This window comes from Protomyctophum bolini (genome assembly GCF_963924005.1).
Source record: "Protomyctophum bolini genome assembly, chromosome: 23".
Classification (NCBI taxonomy): domain Eukaryota; kingdom Metazoa; phylum Chordata; class Actinopteri; order Myctophiformes; family Myctophidae; genus Protomyctophum; species Protomyctophum bolini.
Window position 1 is genome coordinate 2,412,568 of NC_137884.1, and position 27,159 is coordinate 2,439,726.

Genomic DNA, 27,159 nt, shown 5'->3' on the forward strand with positions numbered 1-27,159 from the left:
CTATTCAAATGTTTTCACACTTAATTCATACAGACTGTCTACCTTCCACACCAAAAGCCTATATGGAAAATACAGAGAACATTCGGGCCCTAAACGGTTTCAAACCGTCTCCAATCAACACCACCGTAGCCTGTGAAACAGAAAAAAGCATGGCTACCGTCCATGAGAAGACGGTGGAAATGGATATAGGGCATACAGTAATCCGTAGAGAGCAGGTCAACATCACCCAACTGCCCATCACTGGACTCCAGACGGGTATAAAACATTAACCCTATTTCTACTTGCAAAAAAGAACACCTGGTGTAGGACAGGATGGAACTTTTTTTCTTTTTTCTTTTTATAAAATGTGATTTTGTCCAAAGTGTATGGTAGAGTATGTCAATACAAATGTCATATAAGCTTTTACAAATGGGGTGGTTGTATTTGTCTCCCTGCTCTTCTATTGAGACATTATCGGGCGCAGCACAAATAATATGCGAGTATAGGGCAACCAAATCATCCCTGCACAGCTGCGCCGCAGGAAACCCGGCTCCAAAGCGGGGCAGAAGAGGAGAGTCACATAGTGCGGGATACTTAGTTTAGACTATAGTCATTGGTTAGACATGGGTTAAGGTTAGGTTTAGGGGTAAAAATAAACGCGAGTACTATTAACCGAACGATCTGGTTGGCATGTGGAATGGGAGAGATGCATGTGTGAGTGCACGTTGTGCGCACGCGCGCGGCTTTCATTGCATTTTATAAGCATGTGTCCGTGGGATTGATCCGCGTCACACACAGACACGCACGGAATCCCTCAAGGCTAAAAAAGCCCCCCTCCCTGCCCCACCGAGGGAGAGGGGGGGGGCACCCTCCTGCCCCATACCGAGGGAGAGGGGGGGCAACAAAAGGGTGGCGTGAGGCTGCACGATTGAAAATAGAAAACAATGTCATTGTGGCATCTCAAAATGCCGGCGCAGACACAGAAAGGTCAAACAGCAAATACTGTAGCTGATTTACAGCCAGGCGAGCTATACAGGCCTCCGAGGACAACGGTTGGGCCGGGGTAGAAATGAGAGGGCCGTTATGGGCCGGTATAGGACACATGGTGGAGTGTCAATCACAGAGACGTGGGGAGCCAAGTGCTTATAGCATTATTGTATTTTTGCCCCTCCTATGCAAAATCAATGTTAATTCAACTCTGAGAGTGTGCAAATGGAACCAAATGGACCCTAACGGGTTCCAAACTATATCATTTAGCTGGGGTACCCCCTGGAACTTCCTCAAGGACCACCGGGGGTCCCTGGAACCCACTTTGGGAAACCACTGACATAAGCTGAACCTGAACCCTGAAAGTAACCGCGTTGGACATAATGAGGTGTCCACCGGACAGAGAACATGTGTTTGCTCATTAGATAGAGTTGTGAGTGTCAGACTTGCACAATGCCAGAGGAAGAGTGCTGACACACCGGGCGGGCGGCAGTGGATCAGGGGTAGAGTGGCCGGATGACAACCGCAAAGGTTGCCAGTTCGAACCCGGGCTCCCCCCAGAGTTAGTGTCGAAGTGTCCTTATGAGCAAGACACGGAACCCCTAATTGCTCCTGATGTGCTGGTCGGTGCCTCTAATTCTATGTAAATCCCCTTGGATAAAGGCACTATATACATGCACCATTTACACCTACACAGTACATCTGGAATGCCACTTGCACTGTGACAGAGAAGAGAAGAGAAGAGAAGAGAAGAGAAGAGAAGAGAAGAGAAGAGAAGAGATGAGAAGAGAAGAGAAGAGAAGAGGGTTATGCAGTCCGCTTAACCTCTGTGATTCTGTCAGGGTTAGCATGAAGTGCACCCACATGCTTATAAAAAAACAAAGGCATGCCCTCGCACTCACCGCCATACTACTTGATCATAACTACAGCATCACACAAAAGCGGAAAAAGTATAGCAGATCTGCCAAGCTCGATGTTGTGCTTTAGAATTAGAATTCTTGAAATGTAACAGTTTTGGACATATGAGGTTTCCACCTGACAGAGACGGTTTCACATCGTTGCCGTCGGGGCACATACCTTGTAACTCCAATTTCCTTTTTTTTCCCTCGTTACTTAACCACTTGAACTATAATTTATAGCATCGGTATTCTGGGGGGAACCTTAGCCAAAAACAGCCAATCTACAAGCTCACAATAATGTCACAGCGACCCATTGAGAGCTTGTATAGGTCGACTATTTCTGGCAAAGTAATTGGGCGTAGACAGACATATGTATTTGTCTGCGAACCGCAGGGACACCCAGAAGCAAAGATTTGCGTTAAAATGTTATTTATATTCTATAAGATTTGCACCAATGTCACATTTCTTTAATAGCTAAAGCGTAAAATGTTTAAAGTGGATGAAATCAAAAAATGACAAAGATGCTTTCTTGGCCCGAACGGGCCGACGCCGCGGCTGCGGAACGGAGCCGTCATAAATTAATCCCCCCCCCATCCGGAGAATGCACTCGCTCCTTCTGTTTAACCCATTCTGACCTGAGATCAGATTCATACGAGGTTTCCACTGGGCACACACTGGTCTGATTATAACCCATTCTGACCTGAGATCAGATTCTAAAAATGTCAGTCGTTCTTTGATTTTTCAAAAATAGCAGACCTACAAGCTCGTAGCGCGCCACTCGGTGGCGCGCTATGAGCTTGTAGATCTGCTATTTTTCAATAGCTAAAGCATAACATAATGCTGACACCAAAAGGGGTTCCCGTACAGAATGGGTTAATGGCCGTCGTGCAGGAGTATCAAGTATAGCGGGAATAGCCAGACGTGCTACAGGCTCACAACGCATCACATCGCACTTAGGACCCGACATCCGAGGATTATATTGACTTAGGGTGACTTCATGTTGTAGACTTACCGTTAGTGACCGATTTAGCCTCCCCTCTGCCTGTCGCCTGAGAGAGAGAGAGAGAGAGAGAGAGAGAGAGAGAGAGAGAGAGAGAGAGAGAGACAGAGAGAGAGAGAGAGAGAGGAAGGAAGGGATAAGGTTGTTAGGAAAAGAATGCCATCAACTTTGAATGGCTATACGTTTCCCTGTCAGCACAGCCATACACACTCTCAAAGCTGTAAGCACAGTTTTATGGAATATGTTTGAGTTAAGTTCACAAAGCCAGGGGGTTTATTATCGCTCACATATAGTAAAACATCTCAGACCTCACCACCACATCTTCTTCTTTAAATCATTATTATTACCCTTATTAATATTATTATTATTATTAATCACATACACCATAAAGCCTTGAATTCACAGCAATATATTTTTGTTGTTAAAATAGAGAATAGCTGATGAATTGAGAAAAAATTAAAGTTCCAAGCTTCACAACAGCAAAAAAAAAAAAAAATGTTACATCCACTGTAGAAAAACACACGTCCTGACCACTAGACCAGTGGGCCCCAAATTAAAATCAGTTTAACCATTTTAAACATATTTTCATCTCAAAATTGTATTTAATTTTAATATCTTGAAAATGCGGACATAACGTGTAACAAATATCTTTTGTTATGGAGGCCCCTGGGCACAACATCTTTTCAGATTGGGGGGATCCGTAGCCAAAAACATGTCAATTTGGGGGTCCTTGACGTGAAAACGTCTCAGCACCATAACTGACCCCAACACTATACCTTCCTGCAAACGTATATTTTACCCAGAAGCCCTCATTGCACTCTGTGCCCCTACATACTGCCTGACATCATGACATAGCACGGTTAGCTAATAACATGGTTAGTTAACCCCCCCCTTTTCCTGTCCGGGGCACGTTTTGCGTCAGTGCGGACCACCTACATGCCCTCCAAGCCAGCAGCCCACCAACTCGCTGGCTGTGGTGGGAACCACAGTCCTCTTCTACAGTGGTGGAAAGTGCATGTACGCAATGACTGTACTTATACGTACAATTTTACACAATACTTTTACTTCTATACTCAATTGCATCTCATAGGCAAAATATGGTACTTTTGCTCCACTGCAATTATTTGAAAACTTTATTACTGGTTATACTTTGTATATTTTGATTATTATTACAAAAGCATACATTAACACACCCCCGAACGCCCAGGGTTATTTAATCCGTTAAATCATAGCGCCCAGCGATTTATAGCAGTGGACCGGATGTTATCCCGAATGTGGCTGAAGTAGCTAGATGTAGCCAAAACACTCTAGAGGCGATCGACAACAACAACGGGAGGTATGATTAATTCTACCGCGACTAGCGACGGGAACGCGGTGGGCCGTCTAACGCATAATCTTTGCTTAGAATTGGACGGGATGATTTAGAATTTTAGATCAAGAGTTAATCTTAACGTTTTAAGATTTTCGGTCTCGTCGGCAACAACAACAGACGCTCCCAAGCAATATATTTCGGCCATTTTGAAGATAGCCCGATCTACAATCTCACAGTGTGTCGCGATGTGACACATTGTGAACTTGTAGATCTGCACTTTTCAAAATACTTTTATACATTTTTTATAAAAAGTCAATGGTGGCAGCAAATGAGTCAAGACCTGAAAGGAGGCCCATTCTACAAATGCCTTCAAAACCGTGCCAAGGACCCTCAAATTGATACGTAAATAGCCACCCATATGACCCCCCCCTCCCCATCAGAAATGTATTGTGCCAGGGAGGGACCCCCATGAAGAGGAGATTTGAGTAAATAATAAATAAATAAATACAGTTCAAAAATAGCAGATAAAGATGGATTTATAGATGGGACTATTTTCGAATAGCTGAAGTACAACATGGGGTTTAATTGTTCAATGTGTGTGTTGTATTACAGTATTAATAATTTAAATCTGCAAAGTAACTTGTGTCAAAACATAGAAACACTGAAGTAAAGTAAAAAGGTACCACCGAACTTGTACTTGAGTACAATACTTATAATGTACTTTTAGTTACTTTGCACCACTGTCTGTCGCGCCCGCGGTACACTGAGGGCCAAAGAATACACGCTCGGTTCCAAGGAGGTGTAGGGAGGGAGGGAGGGAGAGGAGGATGGAAGGAAGGAAGGAATTAGGGAGGGATGGATAGATATTTTAAAAAAGTACTATTTTGTCATGAGGCGACCTCTTTACCCCTCTCGCTCACACACTTTTCTCCGAGCTGCTACTTTTGGCACTCTTTGAAATTTGAATCCTGAAAAGTAACTGTTTTGGACATATGAGGTCCCCCCCCGTCCCCCCCGTCCCCCCGACAGAGATGATGTAATAAAGAGAACAGAGTCTCAAGACACCAGGATATCGGGTAAACAATGAAACTAGCGTCTGTCAAAACAACATGCTACGTAAAATCACATGATTAACATTTATGCCTGCGGAAAAACTGATCTAAGAAACAAAAAGGCATGAGAACAACGTATGACCAAGATGCGTGTGTGTGCGCAGTAGCCATATGTTGGTCAGTCACTCTAGCAGCAATCGGAAGAGAGAGGGGTGTTGCGTGGCAGCCATTTTGTGAAAAGCGTTGGCCTCTGCAGTTGGACAAAACCTTGTGCCATTGCGACGGTGAATTATCACCGTGTCCTCCTTGCTTGATGAGCTACAGTGTTGGTCTTTTCATGGACTCAGCGAGCGGAGTCTATTGTTGGATGTAGTTGCTTTGTTTGCTGTGTCTGATAATAATGCATTTTGTACCGTTCGAAATGAAGGTTCCCATTCCAACATACATTGTGAGGCAATTGTTTCAGGCCCCTTTCAGAACGACAAGGGCCCAGGAAATAATTGCCCATTCGTGATCAAATAATTAGTGAGAGAAATAAAAATGTAAAAGTGTTTATTGTCATGATTTGTCACATCAAGAGTTGGCTTTGTCCTCGTCTGCGGGGCGGGACAGCTTTGCTCTATACTAAATCTTCTGCTCTATACTATAGACTACTACTAACCTACTTTGCTTTCTTATTTGGATATTAGCAATAATATACCTGATTTAGCAATTAAACTTAATTGGGATGAAATGTAGTTCAGATAAATAATAACGATGTCCAACCACAGCAGAATATAGAGCATACATAGTAAAATCCTCATTGTTAATTTAACCACTTTCATAAACTGTAGAAAATTAAATAAATAATTATTATTATAATAACAAAAATACAAGCTACAAGCTTGTAGTTTGAGATTGTATATCGGCTAGTTTAGCTATTCACATACAAAAGTATATAGGGCTTAAAGTTATTAACTGTCTGAGAAGCCCTTAAAGACCCTTAAACTGAGGATTTTACTGTGTGGCTTTGTCGATGACAAAGAGCAATAGAGGAGAAAGACAACATAGAGAGAGGTCGTTGTCGTGATATACTGTATGCACTTCAAAGCAACGTGGAGGAAAATAAAGAAAACATTCACTGGCTTCTCTTGTGTTTTGTTGTTGCTTCGTTTACAGTACCTCTCCATGCTCCAGTGAAGTCAACTAGCTATCAGAGTTCTTCAAAAGAAAACACAACAACACAGAGCCATTGTTATTCCCACTGTTGCCCATGGCGGAGGTCAAAATGCAGTTATTTGTGATGACTTTAATGTTCATATGTCATCTCTTCAAAGATGCCTATTCAAAATAATTAAAAAAAAAAAAGGAACACGGAACGGCCTCTGGACTGGAGTCTTGACGTCATGAGAAACCGTGAGAACAGTTCCCCGGACACGACCAGGAACCAATTTGTCATGGTCAGAAGAACCCCGGTCAAACCCTGCATCTCTAAAGCCAAACATCTTATTAACTACTACTCAGAGTTATCCATCAAAAATGCTGGTGGGGGAACATTAGCCAAAAACAGCCGATCTACAAGCTCACACTGTGTTGCATTGCGAGTTTGCGACATATTGTGAGCTTGTGAGATTGCCTATTTTAGGTTAAAAAAAAAAAAGAAGAAATAGGGCTTAAAAAAGTTAAATGGTTATATCCATGTACGCTGGCGGCGGTAGTGCAATGATGCTAGTTTAATGCGAGGCTGCCACTGGGTCACATACAGGGCAGTGCGTTTGTGTTTCCAATGATTGAGCGACGTGTGATCAAAGGTACGTTACCTTGGCCGGGGAAGCGCCTTTGTTTTCCCATAGACTCCGCTTGTTAGTGACGTCAACTGGCTTCAAGTCCTGAGAGAGAGAGAGAGAGAGAGAGAGAGAGAGATAGACAGTGAGAGAGAGAGGGATCATCAGAGATTTCGTTTTTTAAATGCATCGCCTGACACCAACTGAAACAAGGCAGGGTCTTAGAACTATAGTGGCTTCTGGTGATGCCAGTCTTGCCCAAGTAATGGCGGGATCGGAGATAGACAATTCACCAAATGTGGAGAAAAAAAATACTCCTACTCCCACATTCCCCAAAACATGTGAAAACACAACATGTGAATCATATTAAAGGGATTTGCTTTCTTGGTCTACTGGCAGCGTGCACAATGTGGAGCTGATTGGTCCAGTGGTTTGCAAGATTGGTCCGGACACACACACGTCTTTCAGAAAAAGCACCCTTTAGTGCTACAGTCGTGGGACAATTCGTAGTAGACAGTCATCACGTGCACAGTACCTGAAATGCAGCGGAAAGGAGGGACGTCGGATGGAACTTTGGTTCCCCACCTTTTGTCCCTGAGCTCCCCTTACTTCTGACAAAAGTAATGTTGAGACCTCTCCAAACGTATACGTGCAAACAACAGCAGAGCTACGAGTTCTGTGATCTCGTAGATCTGCTGTTTTTGGCGTGCGGCACTATTATATATGACAAATAATATCTTCTTCTTTTGCTTTCGGCTTTTCCCCTTCAGGGGTCGCCTCAGTCAGTGAATCATCTGCCTCCATCTCACCCTGTCCTCTGACGCCTCTTCTATCACACCTACTAACTTCATGTCCTCTTTCACTACATCCATAAATCTTCTCTTTGGTCTTCCTCTATAAGGCCTCCTGCCTGGCAGTTCCAACCCTCAACATCCTTCTTACCGATATACTCACTATATATCCCTCCTCTGCACGTGTCCAAACCATCTCAGTCTGGCCTCTCTGGCGTTATCTCCAAAACATCTGACATGCGCTGTCCCTCTGATGTACTCGTTCCTGATCCTATGCATCCTTGTTACTCCCATGAGAGAACATTTTAGTCTCTGCTACCTCCAGCTCTGCTTCCTGTCTTTTCCTCTAGTCCATGCAACAACTTCCCTTTCATTCTTGCGGATACTTTCCTATCACACATTTCTCCACCCATTCCAACCTGCTTGCACTAATATATCAGGCTTGACCTGAGATCAGATTCTAAAAATGTCTTCCTAGTTTTTGAAAAAGCTATGTTTCTTTGTCAGTTCTTCGATTTTTTTCAAAAATAGCAGACCTACTGTACAAGCTCGTAGCGCGCCACTCGGTGGCGCGCTATGAGCTTGTAGATCTGCTATTTTTCAATAGCTAAAGCATAACATGATGCTAACACCTAAATGGGTTCCCGCCCAAAATGGGTTGGGATTGTGACATTTAAAAAAAAAAGTCTGAGCTCAATTGCACCCAAAAAACCCTGACCTTTTAACATTCAGTAGATTTTCTGTGGTCTGGGTTTTCTGGCTCAAACAAGTGCTCTGATTTGCCTGTGGACTGTGAGGTAAGAGTCCACAAATCCCATATAATATCATATTATGACACAGGAATTCGCCAGCATAATTATGTCACTGTTGAGGACTGTTTGCCTGTTTTCATTGCAGCTCAAAGGGCTTCAGAACACAAAGAGGAAACCCCAGACCACAGAAAATCCACTGAATGTTCAAAGTTCAGGTTGTGTGGGTATAATTCAGGTCATGAAACCTAAAAAGAAACGAACAAAATAAATAAATGAACATGAATGTCACGAAACCCGTAATAGTTCATAAACCAGGCATGGCTATACGCTTGGATAACAGCAAAATGCCTGAAACGTGTGAACGCAAAAGAACGGGCCCGACGGCTGCAGCCGCAGACTAAAACACATTTCATCACCTCATCACTGACAGCTTGCTTCAAAAGAACATTATGGCCCGGGAAAGTTCAACAGCTGATCCAGCCATGTCAATTACTATACACCGTGAAACATTTTTCACATTCTTTACACTCTCAAGTGTTAAACTGCAGTGTTGGCTGGCTGACATGACCCGTTGGCAACTTCACACGCTTGTGAACAACATGGTCTTGGTCTCTCTCTACAGTGGTGGGAAATAACTAAAGGTCTCTATTTTCGTCCACGCTAAACCCCTTATCCCTAAACTAACGTTGCCTTAAATACTGCAACTAGCTCACGATCTACATCGACACGTTGTGAGCTTGTAGATTGGCTATTTGAACTATTCAAACGTGTTTTTCAAAACAGTAAAAAAAAAAGGCAAAGTAGTTTAGGGTGGTGTTTAGCATGGACAAAGTCATTAAATACCATTTTGAGGTATATGACTACTCCACATACACCTCAGAGGCAAATATCGTTAAGCTACTACAATTATTTGAAACCTTTGGTTACAAGTAAATATGCAAGGGATAATGTATGACGAATTGGTAAATAATGTTTAAACACCGAGACGAAGTCGAGAATCATCCTGAAGGGAATTATTACTGCCACGTCATACATTATCCAGCTCATTACACGGCCCAAAAGTAACAACAAAACAAGGTATTTTCTTGATTACGATAATGATTTGAAAGTATTCCATAAGTGTCACGCTGGCCGTCTGTCCGGCTGCAGCAGTCGCCTCGGAAAACAAGGAAGTGAGTTGATGGAAAAAGAATACATTTTTGGCAACTTCATCGTCTATTCCCTGCTTCAAATGTTTTAGTTTTTTTTAGTTTTTTTAAGTGTTTAGTTGTAAATGACATGCTGGTGTGTTTGCTTACATGGCTGTCATGATACAGCATCAAATCCAAGCAGCGCAGCCAGGTGCTCTGAGGCTTTGATTAGGCAGCGGTCATTATCGAGAAATAACACACTGCTGAATTCAGCGATTGACCAATCAGAATCAAGCATTCAACCAAGCTATGTAAAAAGTAGATTTAAAGTATCAAACAATAATTAAGCCCCATTTCATACTTTCATACTATTTTCTAAAGAATTTGACACATTTTGATAACTTTTACTTGGGTATACTAACCCTAACCCTTTGTACTTTTACTCAAGTAAAGTTTGGAATACACGACCTATACTTGTCACAGATTATTTCTATATTGTGGCATTGCTACTTCCGTCGGGTGGAATATGTCCCAAACTGTTAGTTTTTAGGATTCAAACTCAATAGAGTTTCGAGTTGCATTTCGAGCTTGTGGATATGCTACTTTTGATGATTTTGTGCGACGCCGTAGTATGATCAAGTAGGGACGTTAATTTACGAAAAGAAAACACAAAAAGTTAAACTATGGAGAGGAGAAGTTCAGGGCATAGCCTACTTCTGCCATCACTGCTCTTTCATTGCTGCCTCCATGTGCGCAAAAATACGATGTTTAGTTTCAGGAGTCAGACGACAATGTCTCACAATGTGTCACGTTTTTTCAATGCATTCCTGGTGCCTCAAGATGAATGAATTGTCTGGGGGGGGAGAGACATATAGGCGAGGAAAAGAGACAGCAAAGAAAAACATCATAACTTGGAATGCACTGTAGAAACTATATCTGCCTGATAACAGAAGCTTGGGGATTACATCCATAAAATGAATGTTTGCACTCGCAGCGATACAGCAAGCCTAGAATATACGAGCACTCAACCATATCTGGCCAAAATGACAGTTGTAAAGCATACTTAAAATGGAGCCAGGGCGATAACTCTGACATATTGCTCATTAGTTTGGGATTTATGGCCACCAGATGGTGCCAGACACACTATATATCTCACAGACACAATATGACATGAATCCTCTGTCTAAATTTGCAGTTGATTGCATCCCACATGCAACGACAAGACAAGGGCCGTGATTGTGAGATTATTATTATAAATCGTGGCTGTCGGGTGTCCAAAGCCGCTACCTTTAAAAAAAATATATATATATAATATATATATCACAAGATTTTGGTTGAAAATATCTACTGTTGATTTAGTCGATTGAACCACTCGACTGAACCATGTACATTCAATGTCTCCCCCCCCCCCCCCGCCTTCTTTTTCCCCGTCTTAGAGGTCCAACATGGCGGTGGCTGTCATGTGACCTACCGTTGGCCTGCCTCCGGCCGGCGTCTTGCCACCTTCGGGAGTTTTGTTCAGCCAGTCGTTGATGCGTCCCGCCACGCCGATCTTCATCACAGCTGCTTCCTGTGTTTGGACAAGGGTCAGAGGTCAGACGACGACGGCGGACGGCGGACGGGGGCCACCACGCCCGCTTGTCGTCGGGCAGTTAGCGGGGCGTGGCAGGAAGGAAGTGGCTGTGATGCGGGCCATTTCCTCTCTCTCTCTCTCTCTCTCTCTCTCTCTCTGCTGACTCAGACGTGAAGTGCTGAAGTGCATGTACAGTGCCGCCCACATGACCTCAACTCCCCGGATTATTAGCTCACGTCCTTCCTTCCTTCACTTTATTAACAGCTCTGGTTGTACCTGGTGCATGCTCTACCAGGATGTGCGTGTGTGTGTGTGCGTGCGTGCGTGCGTATCAGCAAGAATGAAAGGGAACGTGTACAAGACGTTGTATGGTTTAGTCACACTGAGGAAAAGACAGGAAGCAGCAGAGACTAAAATGTCGCGGTTCTCTCTGGGAGTAAGTAACAAGGATGGATAGGATCAGGAACGAGTACATCAGAGGGACACAGCGCATCATGTCAGATGTTTTGGAGATAAAAAGCCAGAGAGGCCTGCAGACTGAGAAGGTTCGGACACGTATACAGAGGAGGGATATATAGTGAGCATATCGGTATAAGAAGGATGTCGAGATTATGGAACCAGGTTGCCATGCCAGGCAGGAGGCCTATAGAGAAGATGTGTGGATGTATACTAGCGAAAGAGGACATGAAGTTAGTTGGTGTGAGAGAAGAGGAGGAAGAGGACGGGACTAGATGGAGGCAGAAGGGGAAAGCCTAAAGTAAAAGAAGTGTGTGTGTGTGTGTGTGTGTGTGTGTGTGTGTGTGTTTGTTTGTGTGTGTGTGTACCTTGTACGGGGTCCCTGTTCCCCCGGGGGAGCTGAACACGTTGCCCTTCTCCCACATGCTCTTGATGCTTCGGACTCCGTCCGTCACCATGGGAAGGTCCGCCGCCCCGGAGCGCGGGGAGCGAGACTCTTTGTTCTCCCTCTGTGGGATTAACACACCGTCACATCAGCTGTGTTGATGATTTCGTCGACTGATACCGTGACAAGAATAAATGTTCGTCGTCGACTACGACTTTTTTCACTGACGAAAACTAAACGGAAACAGAATTAAGACTTAAGCTATGAGGACTGAAACTGAGACTGAAAATGTATTGACGATTTCGTCGACAATTTAAAACTAGACTAAAATGTTTCGGAAGTGACTAGTGGATAAGAGATCCAGTATTTAAGCAATAAGCCACGAGAGGTCTCAGGTTACCGGGTATTTTACACTGGCTGGGGGCGTAGGCAGACCCGACGCGCAGACCCGAGTGGCTTATTGCTTTTCTAAAACGGTTACAAACATTATAGCAAGATTAACCTAATAAAACTATTACATTCACAAAAGTATCTACGCTTTGCGCCACCAGAGCGAGCGAGCCAGAGCCACAACACTTCCTTCTTTTTCTCCGCAAGTAGCCTGTATGTGACGGGAGAATAGCGCTTGATATCTTTACGGGGCTGCCTGGAGCCACACATTCACAGTCATATGAGACGGGCGGTGCTTAGACGCCCGCACGGCATGTGTTTGTAAAGCAATGAAGCGCTCCCCTTCCCCAGTTCAGCTACAAGGCTGCAGTTTGAAGTATTGGGTCTACCTGTTTTAGAAAAGTCATTCTAAAACGGTTAGTCCCAATACTTGATTCATCAAGCGCCGGTAACCTGAGACCTCTCGTGGCTTATTGCTTCCTTTTACACTTGGTCGCATGCTGAAAATAGCCGATCTACAAGCTCACAACGCGTCGCAGCATGATGTATTGTGAGCTTGTAGGTCGGCTAAAACTAAATGAAAACTATCCAAGAGAGTGAGACTATAATGTGTCATATCAACACTGAGTCACATCACGGTCACACATTTATCTACAACAGTGGTTTTCAACCCAATTCATATTAGTTCGGTATTTGAGCCACGGACGACCATTTGATGAGATTCAGACACAAAACGTAGAATATTTTGCTCTCGTCGGATACGATTTTGTCCGCAATAACCAATTCCACGCTGTATTGACCTAAGAGAGATAACAGGCAAATGTCGATGAAAACAACGATTCCTCTACATTCTCTACACTGTGCAAAAAAAGCTTGGAATACGGATGTAGTATATTACAGGAAACTCCCGTTAAACTTTCCGACAATTACAATTTACAATTTAGGCATTTAGCAGACGCTCTTAATCCAGAGCGACTTACATTAAGCAAGAACAAAAAGCATGGGGAATACATCACATAAAAACATTTATCATGAAACATGCGTAAGCTAAGAAAGTAACAGTGGAATATCTATAATGAAACTATACATATAAGCTATACATCTATACTACTATGATATACATTATGTACTATGACGTGCTATGACTACATACAATGCACTTATGCTGTTTACATAACATGCTATAAGTCTGTATCAAATGCTATCTAAGTCGACAAACTCCCGTAAACTCCCGAATTGCACCATCACACTTGTAATTGTATATTACTGTATATTACTGTATACGCCCGCTAAAAGGTTTACGGGCAAAAGACAGTGCCCATAATTACCCGTTAACTCCTCTTTTCACGCAGTGCTAATTGTGAAGACTCTTTGTAAATTTGCACGAACGAAGAAGAATTGATATTTTGATCGTTTGCCTGTGATCTCTCCCATGGTACCGTCATCAATGCAGCGTGGAATTGTGGACAAAATATTATCTAATGACAACAAAATATATTTTGGGTTTTGGGTGAATAAATAATGGCCCTTGGTGTGAAAATGGTTGAAAAAAGCCCTAGGTATACACAGTGTTAAGAGTAGATGTGGGCTGGTTGGTTGACCTGTGCGGCCGAGGTGTACTGTTCCAGTCTGTTGTCTATCTTGGACACCACAGGAGAGTGAGATGCTTTCACCGTGCTGCCGGGGCCACAAAAAGAAAACACTTGGTTACATATAGCGCAGTGGTTCCCAAACCTTTTTCATGTCAAAAGGACCCCCAAATTGACACTAAACAGCCCGCGGACCCCCCCATTTTGAAAAGATATGCCATAAGAGAAGATTTTTTACAGCTCTAGCAGAGATTCTCAACCCGTTTAATTTCAGTTTGACATTTAATGGCATTTCTATCTCTGCAACCCCCAATTTACATTGTAAAATCACTGGTAGTTTAACTGAGTGTACAAATGTACACTCTCTGATTTAGCATTTAGCATGGGGGACACCAGTCGATAAGAGCAGATATGGTTTCAGTCGTTCAATTTTGACATGATATAGCCATTAAAACCGGGAAAGCATCTGTGCTATTTTAACCACATTAAACATTATTATATATACTTTGGCTGTTCAAAAATAGCAGATATACAATCTCATAGCATGTTCACTTTGTGCCAAACTATGGGCTTGTAGATCTGCTATTTTTGAAAAGTCATGAAACTTTTTTCAACTCAAATGTTCTGCTTCTATAGGGGGCTCGGCGGCCAAATACTATATCATTTTGTGGGTTTCTGACCTGAAAACTGTTAGGATTTAGAAGACATTTGTAAAATCATCTTCACAGTGTTATACTGTATATACAGCTAAGATCTAAAATAACACAGATGCTTTTAACACAGATGCTTTTAATGGGCTAATTATTGTTTTAGTTAGTCGTACTTGGTGTGGATAGCCCTTAACACTATAGACAAACACATAGTCACATACGCTTTTAAACGGTTCGCTGTATGTGGGGCCTGTATTTTGTTTAGGTTGACAATGTCTGTAAACATAGAATAAAAGCAGACCTATTATTTTGGCATAATATGTCCCTATTTTGGGTAAAGTTAAAACATATATATAAAGAAGAAAATGGATCAACAATAGTGAAAATAGTACAGTAGATTGTGAGTTTGTTGAGAGCTTGGAGATCATAGTTGTTCGCTATTTTGTTATGACAAAGTAATAATTAAACCCTTCCCCCCCACCCCAAAAAGCGATTGTCCAATGCCAATCGAAATAGTTTAACAACTGTTGCTATGCGGGTCAAGCTTCCACCACCTCATAGCTGTCAATGTTATTTTGCATGGCTGTGTTGTTGAACAAATACAAGGCTTAACGTCGGGAAAGTTACACACCGAGGCAATAACACTAATCACCGTAGTCTTACCGCGCGACATGAAAACCCCTGTCGGATAGTCGTTGAAAGTTGATTTCTCCCTCTGTCATTTCCTCGTATTTCTAGTTTATTTAAATAATGTCATGCAAATGTGTGTAGTGCATATAGCCTACTAGATTTAGAAGACATTTTGATGCTCTTGCTACTATATATATATGGAGAGAAGGGGAGGGAGAAGGACAACTTGCCCTGTCTCCTCGCTGCTAACGTGCATTGGACAAGGACGGGTTGGGGAGGGACTTATAGCAAAGTGGTTAAGAAGGAGAAAGTACTAATTGTTTAATTAATAATCATTGAAAACAGTCCTGGACCAGACCTTTAAGAGAGGACAACTTTGAGATTCATTTACAGTAGGTTTGGAAACTTGGAAAACAAAAGACAAAGGGATAATCACTAAGAGAATAGCTGCAGCATTAAAAGTAACAAACCCTTAAAAAAAAGACATGTGCACCATTATTCTCACCTTTTCTGTGCAGACTTGTTCAGGAACTCTGCCCTTTCTCCAATCTGTAAGGAGACATTAAGGTGTGCTGTCACTAACATGATGTATACACAGGTCATCTGAAGCCTTTTAGTCCAAAATAATCCCTGACATTTGGAGCAGGGGAACGGTTACTCTGGTAAAACAATGGACAGCACTGAATTAGACCAGAGATCATGCGATGATAAAAAGCGTTGGATAAAAAAGTGAACCCTGAATGTTCCACTTTTTTCATCTTTTTTTAACAGAGATCCAAAGAATGATGAATAAAGGCTTTTTTTATCCAAAATATACTCATCGTCTCAGAACAGAACGGTTTTCTATTGACTGGCATGCATAAATCTCTGCAAAAGACACATCAAACCATACTTTTTTGTTTTTTTCTTATCCTCAGGGCTTATGCTGTTTGCAGCCTGATGTCGCACACGCACACGCACACGCACACACACACACACACACACACACACACACACACACACACACACACACAGTAGATAAGACGCATACAGATACACACCAACACGCATGCAAAGCCTGGAAAAACACACAGAGGATTCTTGTATCCCAGCCTTCTGACTGTGGGAATGTCACAGGATTGTTTATGATAATACAACAAGAGCTAAAAGTGTGTGTGCGCACGCGTGCGTGTGTGTGTGTGTGTGTGTGTGTGTGTGTGTGTGTGGGGGGGGGGGGCACAGCAAGAGAGAATTCCTCAGAATTCTCACTCTTTGCCTGCCCCTCTGCGAAGATGGAAGCCCCCTTCCGCCCCAGTTTTTTTTCTTCTACAGTACACGCTGCAGAGTGTGGGAGTTCCCAAAAATACTGCTGTACAGGAAATTCCCCATTCGCAGACGCGTTTTAAAGGCCCGTAACCGTCACGTGGTTGCAATAATGCTGTTAAGCCCTAATCGTTTTCCTGCGTCTGCCACCCCCCCCCCCCCCCCCCGCCACACACATGCACGATTACCCGCCCGCGTACAAACACACACACACACACACACACACCAACACACAGCCTGTCCTTCACTCAATGTCCCTCGCTGCCCTCTCTCTCCATGTCTCTCCCACGAATACGGCTCGCCCTTATCGACATTAAGTGGCGCAGCGCGATGCTGATTATGTGTGGACTATAGCTGTCAGTGATTATGCGCACACGTGTGCACACACACACACACACACACACCATTTGGGCCTCGAGTATAATACAAGTATGCGCGCACACAAGCACACGCATGTACAGTACAAGTAGTTTGCGGGTGTTTGTTGCATACAGCAGTGGGTCTACATATATGTGGGGTCTGGTGTCCGGCAGGGCGTTCCAGGGCTTCCCTGGCTAAATGATTGATAGTTAGGAACCAAATCTACAACTCAGAGCTACCTTAACACAGAGGATATTACAATACAGATTAGGGCTCCAGAGATAATAAAAAAAACAAATCACATCCATGACGTAAATTCTCCATTCATTGTCAATGGGAGTTTGTTTAAGACGAAAATCTACACTAATAGCTGAAAATAGGAGGGGCCCTCACAAAATTATATCAACTGAGGGTCCGGGGTCTAATGGAAGGGTGGTGACATATAGTGATGAGGAGTCCATCCCTCTCAATGACCACACAAAGGCATTAGAATTTACAATGTAGGCATTTAGCTATAGTCTCTCAAGACAGACTGTTGAAAAGAGGCCGCTGTTTTTCCTTTATTTGCGGATGGGATTCTCAGTTTGGCATTTAGCAGACACTCTTAATCCAGAGTGATGCACAGTAAGCCCGGGTAAACACGAGGTAATACATGAAATGCGTACAAATAGCAATGTAGGATAACGCCAACAAAAATGCAGCATGCCGGGTCAACCAAATGAACGCGTAATCTGTCTGCATAACATTTTAACCTTTTGCATAAGACCGCGAGGCATGAGGGAAGACTCATTTTCTCACGGAGGCTGACAAGCTTTTAGGAATAAGAAGGCAAAACAGAGAGGATTTTAAAAATGGGCCCCGAGGGACCTCTGAGGGCCGTTGAATGTTAACCCATTCTGACCTGAGATCAGATTCATACGAGGTTTCCACTGGACACACACTGGTCTGATTAACCTCATTCTGACCTGAGATCAGATTCTAAAAAATGGCAGTCGTTCTTCGATTTCTCAAAAATAGCAGACCTACAAGCTCGTAGCACGTCATCTGTGGCGCGCTATGAGCTTGTAGATCTGCTATTTTTCAATAGCTAAAGCATAACATGATGCTATAACACCAAAATGGGTTCCCGTTCAGAATGGGTTAAGCCCACCGCCATACTTCAACTGATATTCCGACGGAGTGTTCAGACAGGGTAGGCCATAACGACCAAAAACCCACGTCATTCGGAGCGTCGGCGGGAGCCTGTCGTTATACGCTGCTCGGCTGTTCTCGCTCCTCCAACATGTTCTTGGCTGTCTGAAGAAACTATATGCAGACAGAACGTGGTGGCAGTTGTTGAATTTGGCAGCAAATTTTGATTTTAGTTTTAGTCACAGTCTCTTGAATAGTTTTCATTTGGTTTTATAGTCACATTTTAGTCACCTGGGATGTGTTAGTGTTAGTCTAGTTTAGTCGACTGAATCTACAGTAGATTTAGTCGACTAAAATGTATGTCTGGCAGGCCTTGATGCCGTCGTAACGGGTGATTTTACACTTGCTGAAAATAGCCGATTACAAGCTCACGCTTTGTGAGCTTGTAGATCGCCTATTTTCAGCATGCAACCACGTGTAAAATGACTTGTCTTTTATTTATACTGGATCTCTTGTTCACTATAGTCCCTTCTTAACATTTTAGTCTAGTTATTATTGTCTCCACCAGGTCGAAGGCATGGGGAGAGAGTGTTTTTTGCACTCTGTCCGTCCGTCCGTTACCAGCTAACCTCCGGCACCGTTGGCCCGATCCATGCCAAACTTTGCACACACACTCCCTGCACACACTCATGCACTTTCCTACTAGGCTGAGGAATATATCCCGCCCAGGGACGGCGGTCAGACAGATATTTTGTGACGCCACTAAAGGAAATCGGGATTTCCTGAAAGTTCATATAATGGCCTGTTGTGGCGCTGTCATTGGGCCCAAAAAAACCCCATAGCCTCATAGAAGTCCATGTATTTGGGCCCAATTTCACCTAGACTGTATTACCTTAACAAACATGGTCATGAATACTTTCTGCTTCCAGTCATTAGTTTAAAGTCTAATTTATAATGTCATAATATTCTTAATGGAAAATTATGGTCCCATTTATAATTTTTAAAGTCGCGTATGTTCTGAGGGGCGTGGCTACCGTTACAGTCTATGATCGGGATTCCCCACCCACTCGAGTCAAAATAAAAACCAACGAAGAAGAAGGGGGGAAGTCCCGCCTCGTTGTCTGGGCCAGCCAATGGCTCAGCTGGGCCCAAACGGATCTAGAAAAATGGCGACTTACAATTCAAGGACTGACAGGCTTCATTTTACGTCCATATCAGACCCGGAGAACGCTTTGTCCATATTTCTTACAGTCTATGATCCCACCCTTTCACGTTGGCCTGTTATAGCGCCACCAACAGGTGGATTTTTACAAAACACATTTTTGGAACAAAATTTAAGAACAAATGGCACCCTTTTCACATTGGCCTATTATAGCACCACCAGGAGGCCACAACCTGACCTGTGGTGGAGACCCGTGCCCCGAGGGGCACCTTTTCTAGTTGGTTGATGAAATCGTCAGTATATTTAGTCATAGTTTTAGTCATCACAGCTTAGTTTTCATTTAGTTTTCGTCAGTGAAAAAAGGTAGTCGACAAACAGTTTTCATCGTAGTATTAGTCGACGAAATCCACACTGGTGGGTGTGATTAATTTAATCCCCTGTTTTATGCCAGGGACCCCCCCCAGTAGAGATTACAAACATAAAGGTTAAAGAAAAGCAGATGTACAAGCTCTCAGCGCTGCACAAAGTGATGCTGTATTAACACATTTTGAAAACCACTTTGAAAACCAATGTAGTAAGTAGTGTACCATTATATTGTCCTAGCAGGATATAACAATAGTCTCTGTGCATTATAGTGCCGGTGTCACAAAGCCGGTGGCATACTGTACACGTATGCCACCTTTGGGAAGTTACAGCAAAGTTACAGCAAAGTTACAGCAATGCATAGAGCCTATTGTATCTGGATTGACATGCGCTGGTGCACACATGCAGGAGGGAGGACAGTGTCACACTGTAGTGCACAGTCATGTCAGAACAGCCAAGAGCACAGCCGCTGTTTAACTCAGATAAGTGTACAGAATGGCCGCTTTTTCCCACTAAAATAACGTTTGTTCTAGAACTGGTTCCGTCCTATACATTCTTGGAACCTTGGTGCTTTCACGGTACTGGTGGTATGGCCTTTTTTTTTTTTTCTCCTCGGTTCAAGTTCTGAACCAACTTTTTAGGGTTCTGAATGAATTCATTTTCAGTGGAAACTGATTCACTGGTTCAGTGTTGTTTTTGGCAGCAACTTTTGATTTTTAGTTTTAAACTCATAGCCTCTTCAATAGTTTTAATTTAGTTTCAGTCACATTTTTAGTCACCTGGATTCGCTGGAATGTTTCAGTGTTAGTCTAGTTTCAGTCGACTAAATATCATAAGGTTTTAGTCGACTAAATCTACAGTTGATTTAGTCGACTAAAATCTATTTTGGTGGGCCTTGATGCCATCGTAATGACGATGTTTTTATAGCCGATCTGCTATTTTCAGCATGCAACCAAGTGTAAAATGACTTATACTGTCTGGATCTCTTGTCCACTATAGTCCCTTCCTAACATTTTAGTCGGCAAAATCAATACTGCACTGGTTCAATATTAGGCAGGGGAAAAAAAACTTCAACCCCAGTGGAAAAGGGGCCAATGGTGTACAATCTTGAGAGTTGCAGACGTGTATGGGTCCATTTGAAGTTTAATAAACACTCAGGATTCTTACCGCGCATGCATGCAGGCAGACACGAGCACACACACGCACACACACACACACACACACACACACGCACGCACGCACACACACACACACACACACACACACACACACACACACACACACACACACACACACACACACACACACACACACACACACACACACACACACACACACACACACACACACACACACACACACACACACACACACACACACACACGCACACACACACAGAGCAGTACCTACAGTGTACATCACGACAAAGTAAAGCTGCGGGAGGAGGGGTGGCATTGTTGGAAGAAATGACTTAGCACAAAGAAGACCACAAACAAACAAACAAACAAACAAACAAGCCACGTCAAAACAGCAAATTATTAATATATTGGAAGTTGGAACCCTCGCCTCAAGGGTTCAAATTCCACCGCGGAGACCCACGAGTCAGTACGTATACGGGCCTAGCATTGCTCATCGTCACTAATTAATTTGTCTACACCAGCTGAAAAATCCCCCTCGGGTTTTCTTCTCCCGTGTCTTTTTTCTATGTCCAATTCCAAACGTGTGCGAATTGTGTTTTTGACAAAGGCTGGAAACATTTACGCTATAGGAAACGCCTCCTTCCAGCACCAGGGTCTTTGCACACGGTCCCCGTGACACTGACAGTGTGTTTCGCGTTCGAGTCCCGATCCCGACAAACTTTACTGTGTGTCTTCCCCCCCCCCCCATCTCTCTCCCTGTTTCCTATGTCTACCTAATTTATTGCGGCTATAGCTGAATCCTGCTTTGAATTGAGTTAAACGGAGAAAAGGTTTTAATGTCCCATAGCTGGTGGTGACGGAAGCATAGTAACCAGACCAATGTTAAAAGCTGCCGTGGGGCTCTACCATTATATACACAGAGTTTACGTTGGGTTCCGTATACAGTATATATACGGAGATATGTTACGGACGTAACAAATAACGGCCCAATAGCAGCTAAAGGGCTCAAAAATATCTTTTAAAAAAGGACTATTTATTTGATGTCCATAAACCCACTTCAATCTCCAGTTCAACCGACTCAAAGACACGTCCTTGCTTCTGCATTCTAATGTGTGTTTTTCTTTTTGAGCGGTGCCTCCGCTCCATTTACGGAGCTATGTGTGTCCCTATGTAGGTAGGTAGGTAGGTATGTGTGTGTACGACTGTACGTGTCCCAGCACGGAAAGCTGCCTGCAACACGATCATTTCTCAACCGTTTCAGACGCGGGGCGGCTCGCCGGAACCGGGGCCGGCCCCCTGGGCACGTTCCTCCTGGGGGTCTGGATGTTGCACGGGGACCCCCCGGGGACACCCACACAGTACAGTTGCACCGCTCACTTAACACAGGTGTGATTTGTTTTATTATTATTATTATTAGTGCATTTGAAGGTGAATAAAATAAAAATAATTTATAAACCTTTCGTCTGTAATCATATGCCCAAAATAGGAATCGATTATCAATCAATTATCTATAATTACCCATTATAACCGTCATGTCATTTTCGATTCTTGCATTGGCTGTTCAAAATGAGAAGATATACAAGTTCACAGCATGTCACTTGCGCTGCAAACTTGTACATGGGAACGTGTGTGGGAACTAATGCTTAAGAAGGCCTCCGTACAACGTAATGGGTAATATTTTTTAAATGTTGCACCCGTACCAGGCAGGGCTCTCTTAACCATCACGCACGACAAAAAGGGGAGAAACGCCATTCATTATAACTTTGAATTGTGTACGGAAAACGCACAGCTTGGAGCAACGCCACGCCACGGCACGCACAGCGAAAAAGGGGAAGCGGAGCGCCTCTGGAAGGATCTGGAAGGCCTTACGGAAGGATTGGACACCGACGTGCACAGTGGGCTTCTCTCCACGCTCGTCTCAGCGAGACCTCCTCCATCTCAATCAGACAACACATCGGGGGGAGGCGAGGCAAAAACACTTCATCGCTTCGAATGCTTTGCATTCTTTATGCCTGGAGCACGAAGTTATAGGAGGGATTTGCGGGATTTTCTTTTTCCGGGCGGAGGAGGAGGGAGGGAGGGAGGGAGGGAGGGGAGGGGAGAGGAGCTCTGCTTGCAGCGTCAGCGACTACTACATGTGCCCCGGCAGACTTCAAACGCAGATGGAAAAACATCTCCGAACAGGCGAGGTATTTGGAGATAAGTCGAAGAGAGACGAATTGCATTCAAAGGGGGAGATATGTGTTTGATGTGATTTTTTTCTCCCTTCTTCAGGGTTGTCGACTGTACGGCTAAATTGTTTGGCATGAAAAGCAAAGCACAATGCGGTTTGCCATTTACGGCTCATGCGAGCATTCGAAGAGAGGTTTACTTGCAGAATATAGCTATGAGCATCTGTGTCGGGATGAAATGTGGTCAAATGAATTTCAGCTAGAAAACGGGCCTTTTCCAAAATAGTTTTGGTGGAAAATAAATACACTTCCACTTCCATGGGGGAAAAAAAAAACCAGGTCAGGCGAACAGAGGTGAGTGGAAAGGGAGGAGAGATGCGCCAAATGTGGACTGCATTAAACGGGGGGTCCGTAGACTATAACGCATGTCAAACTGGGGGGGTCCTTGAAATAAAACGGGTTGAGAATCTCTGCTAGAGCTGTAAAAAAAATATTCTCTTATGAGGGGGGGGTCCCTGGCATATGTTTTAAAATGGGGGGTCCGCAGGCTAATTAATTAGTGGCAATTTTGGGGGTCCTTGACATGAAAAAGTTTGGGAACCACTGCTCTATAATTAACCCATTCTGAACGGGAACCCGTTTTGGTGTTAGCATCATGTTATGCTTTAGCTATTGAAAAACAGCAGATCTACAAGCTCATAGCGCGCCACGAGCTTGTAGGTCTGCTATTTTTGAAAAATCGAAGAACGACCGACATTTTTAGAATCTGATCTCAGGTCAGAATGGGTTAATCAGACCAGTGTGTGTCCAGTGGAAACCTCGTATGAATCTGATCTCAGGTCAGAATGGGATAAAACACCAAAAAAAGGCGTCCAGTTCTGTGAATGCGCCCCCACGGTTCCAATAATAGTAGATTTGAACGGTAGCCGCCAGTTCCAGAAGCAAAAGTTATTTTGGCTTTTGGTCATATGAGCTCGTTAGAGAGAAGACTTCCGCACACCTGGCAGGCAATTTGGAGCAGGTGCGATCAAAATTATGAGCTCACCTTCAGGGAGGAGCCTCGGGGGCTGACACATTTGAAGGGCTTGCCCTCGCCGCCGCCGCCGCCGTCGCCGTCCAGCTCCTCCACCTTCTGCCTCTTCTCGGCGGCCTCCGCCCTCCTCTTCTCGATCTCCTCCTTCATCTTTCTCTTCTCGTCCTGCCCCCCAAAAGAAAGAAGGAAGGACGGCCCACGGTTATGTTTTGAGCCCCAGACTCTCGAGAGGTTCTCAAACCTTCTTTTTTTATTTTCTTTATTATTTCAAGGACGTTCCGACGACGTTGTGGAAAAAATGTCAAGTCAATTAATCAAATCAATTAACCAAACTTAAAGTGCTTTAATTGGTTGGTTCGTCCCTTTGGTTCCTATAACTATTAATTTGTATTGTCATTATGAGTAATGTGTCGTTATGTGTATACAGTAAACACGCACGCACGCATATTTTGACGACGTATGCGCACTGGCGCATCGGTTGTGTGCCCCCCTGATTATTAAACACACACACACACACACACACACACACACACACACACACACACACACACACAGACAACACATGACACAAATAAAGGCAATTCATGATATAGTGCATGCCATACACTCCTGTATAGCTGGGGACCCCCTGGAACCCCCTCAAGGACCTCTGGGCTCTCAGGGGCTCCACTTCAGAGAACCACAAACACACACAAACACACACACACACACACACACGTACTCAAGCACGTGCATACACACACATACACGCACACCAAAGACTAATGGAGTGCATTATCATTTTTCCACCAGCACTCACACCATTTGACACCGGCTCTCCGTTCGCAGCATGGGCTTGGCGGTGGATCAGCATTCCCCACCGCCAGCCTTCGTTAATTAGTTAATTAGTCTCTCTCTGCATCTCTGGGCCATCATTTAACCCATTCAGACCTGCACGCATCGACAAGCTCATAGCGCGGCACCGAGTGCCACGCTACGAGCTTGTATATAGATCTGCTATATTCTTCCAAAATCGTGAAAGTGTTGCGCAAATCTTTGAATATATATTTATATTCTTATACAGTGAACGTTTTTAACACAAATATTTGCTTCTGGGATAAGGTCCCTGGAACAACATATTTTCAGACGCGGGTCAGCATGCTAAATACATATCATTTTGGGGGTCCTTGACATGAAAAGGTTTTGAGAACCACTGACTTAGAAACATACGTTTTTTTGAGTGGTGCCACTCCAAGGAACAGCAATGTCTGTGTTCACCTATGTGACGTTAATGAGTACCAGTAGGGGCGCTGTTGTGGCAGAAACAGAGAGTGAGTGAGAGATATTATTAGTGCTGCACTGTTGCCTGCTAATGAGAGTGAGAGAGAGAGAGAGAGAGAGAGAGAGAGAGGAGGGGAGGGGGGGGGAGAGGGAGAGAGGAGTGTGATTTTATTTTAGAAGACATTTTGTAGAATCGACCTCAGGTCTACATGGGTTAATTAACGAACCACACTGCCTCATTAACATCACGCCAGAAGAGGTGAGTGAGCGTGGACACAAACACACACACACACACACACACACACACACACACACACACACCCCCCCCCCCCCCCACCGGTGTCCTCTGAGCCGACAGCAACAAAGGAGCATGGGGGGGAGAATATGACGTGTGAAATGGAATGAGAAATGCACAATGTGGAAACCTTGCATATGTCCATTGTGTTCGATAATACTGTTTCTCTTCAGGACATGGGGAAAAAATAATAAGCTGCTGTGTTCCAAGGTATAGTTATTTTGTCGCAGGTTCTTGTCAATACGCTTCATTGGTTCAATGTTTGTAAAAACCCACAGACACACTAAAGCACTTTCAATTTCACTGTTGTACTGTGTATGATAAAGTAGGGCGTTACGTTGAACTATGGAGATGGAGTTTCTGCTGGACGGCACTGACAATAAGAAATGCACGGAGATCCTGCATTTCCTGCAAAGCTGAAATATTGCTATTTTTAATCGCAATTTCTACTTCACACCTCAGCACTGTGACATTTAATCTTGCAATTATATATAATTATAATAATAATAAGTATATATATTTTTTGTATTATTATTATTATCAGTGGATCCTAGGAGGTGACCTGTCTTAGAAAAGGGGTCGGTGTGAATGCCATTTAAGTTTAGCCTTCTGATTGGTTCCTGACTGACTGGACCAGCTTCCATTTAGTTATCGTCAGTGAAAAAAGGCAGTTGACAAAACATTTTCTGTCATATAGTCGAGGAAATCGGCAGCGGGCCTAAAGCTCTCACCTCCTGTGGGCCTAAAGCTCTCACCTCCTGTCGGGCCTAAAGCTCTCACCTCCTGTGGGCCTAAAGCTCTCACCTCCTGTGGGCCTAAAGCTCTCACCTCCTGTGGGGCCTAAAGCTCTCACCTCCCTGTGGGCCTAAAGCTCTCACCTCCTGTGGGCCTAAAGCTCTCACCTCCTGTGGGCCTAAAGCTCTCACCTCCCTGTGGGCCTAAAGCTCTCACCTCCCTGTGGGCCTAAAGCTCTCACCTCCTGTGGGCCTAAAGCTCTCACCTCCTGTGGGCCTAAAGCTATCACCTCCTCGCGGGCCTATAAAGCTCTCACCTCCTGTCGGGCCTAAAGCTCTCACCTCCTGTCGGGCCTATAAAGCTCTCACCTCCTGTCGGGCCTAAAGCTCTCACCTCCTGTGGGACTAAAGCTCTCACCTCCTGTGGGCCTAAAGCTCTCACCTCCTGTGGGCCTAAAGCTCTCACCTCCTGTGGGCCTAAAGCTCTCACCTCCTGTGGGCCTAAAGCTCTCACCTCCTGTCGGGCCTAAAGCTCTCACCTCCTGTGGGCCTAAAGCTCTCACCTCCTGTGGGCCTAAAGCTCTCACCTCCTGTCGGGCCTAAAGCTCTCACCTCCTGTCGGGCCTAAAGCTATCACCTCCTGTGGGCCTAAAGCTCTCACCTCCTCGCGGGCCTTCCTGTGGGCCTCCTCCTCCTTGCGCTGCTTCTCCTCCTCCTCCAGCACCTTGCGGCGGCCCTCCCGCTTCCGCTTGAGCTCGTCCAGCTCCACCTCGGCCTCCTGGTCAGAGTAATTTTTGAGTATTTTTATTGAGAGGAGGTCGATGGCCACCTCGAGATGCAGCATCTCATTTTAGAGGGGGGGGGGTCCTAT

The 27,159-nt window shown here is 44.1% G+C and overlaps 1 protein-coding gene across 5 annotated transcripts in view; it reads right to left on the reverse strand.

Moving 5' to 3' along the window:
• Positions 1-27,159, reverse strand: part of cald1a (caldesmon 1a) — a 105,817-nt gene that overhangs the window by 2,133 nt on the left and 76,525 nt on the right. For 4 of the 5 annotated variants that reach the window (XM_080757624.1, XM_080757623.1, XM_080757622.1 and 1 more), the window contains 8 exons: positions 26,950-27,066; positions 24,012-24,164; positions 15,844-15,887; positions 14,071-14,146; positions 12,063-12,203; positions 11,137-11,235; positions 7,029-7,097; positions 2,878-2,914 (listed from right to left, as the gene is read on the reverse strand). In XM_080757624.1, the coding sequence (XP_080613750.1) occupies positions 2,878-2,914; positions 7,029-7,097; positions 11,137-11,235; positions 12,063-12,203; positions 14,071-14,146; positions 15,844-15,887; positions 24,012-24,164; positions 26,950-27,066 (736 nt within the window). Of the gene's footprint in view, positions 1-2,877; positions 2,915-6,390; positions 6,430-7,028; positions 7,098-11,136; positions 11,236-12,062; positions 12,204-14,070; positions 14,147-15,843; positions 15,888-24,011; positions 24,165-26,949; positions 27,067-27,159 lie in introns of all 5 variants that reach the window. The other variant, XR_013963586.1, reaches the window with a different exon arrangement.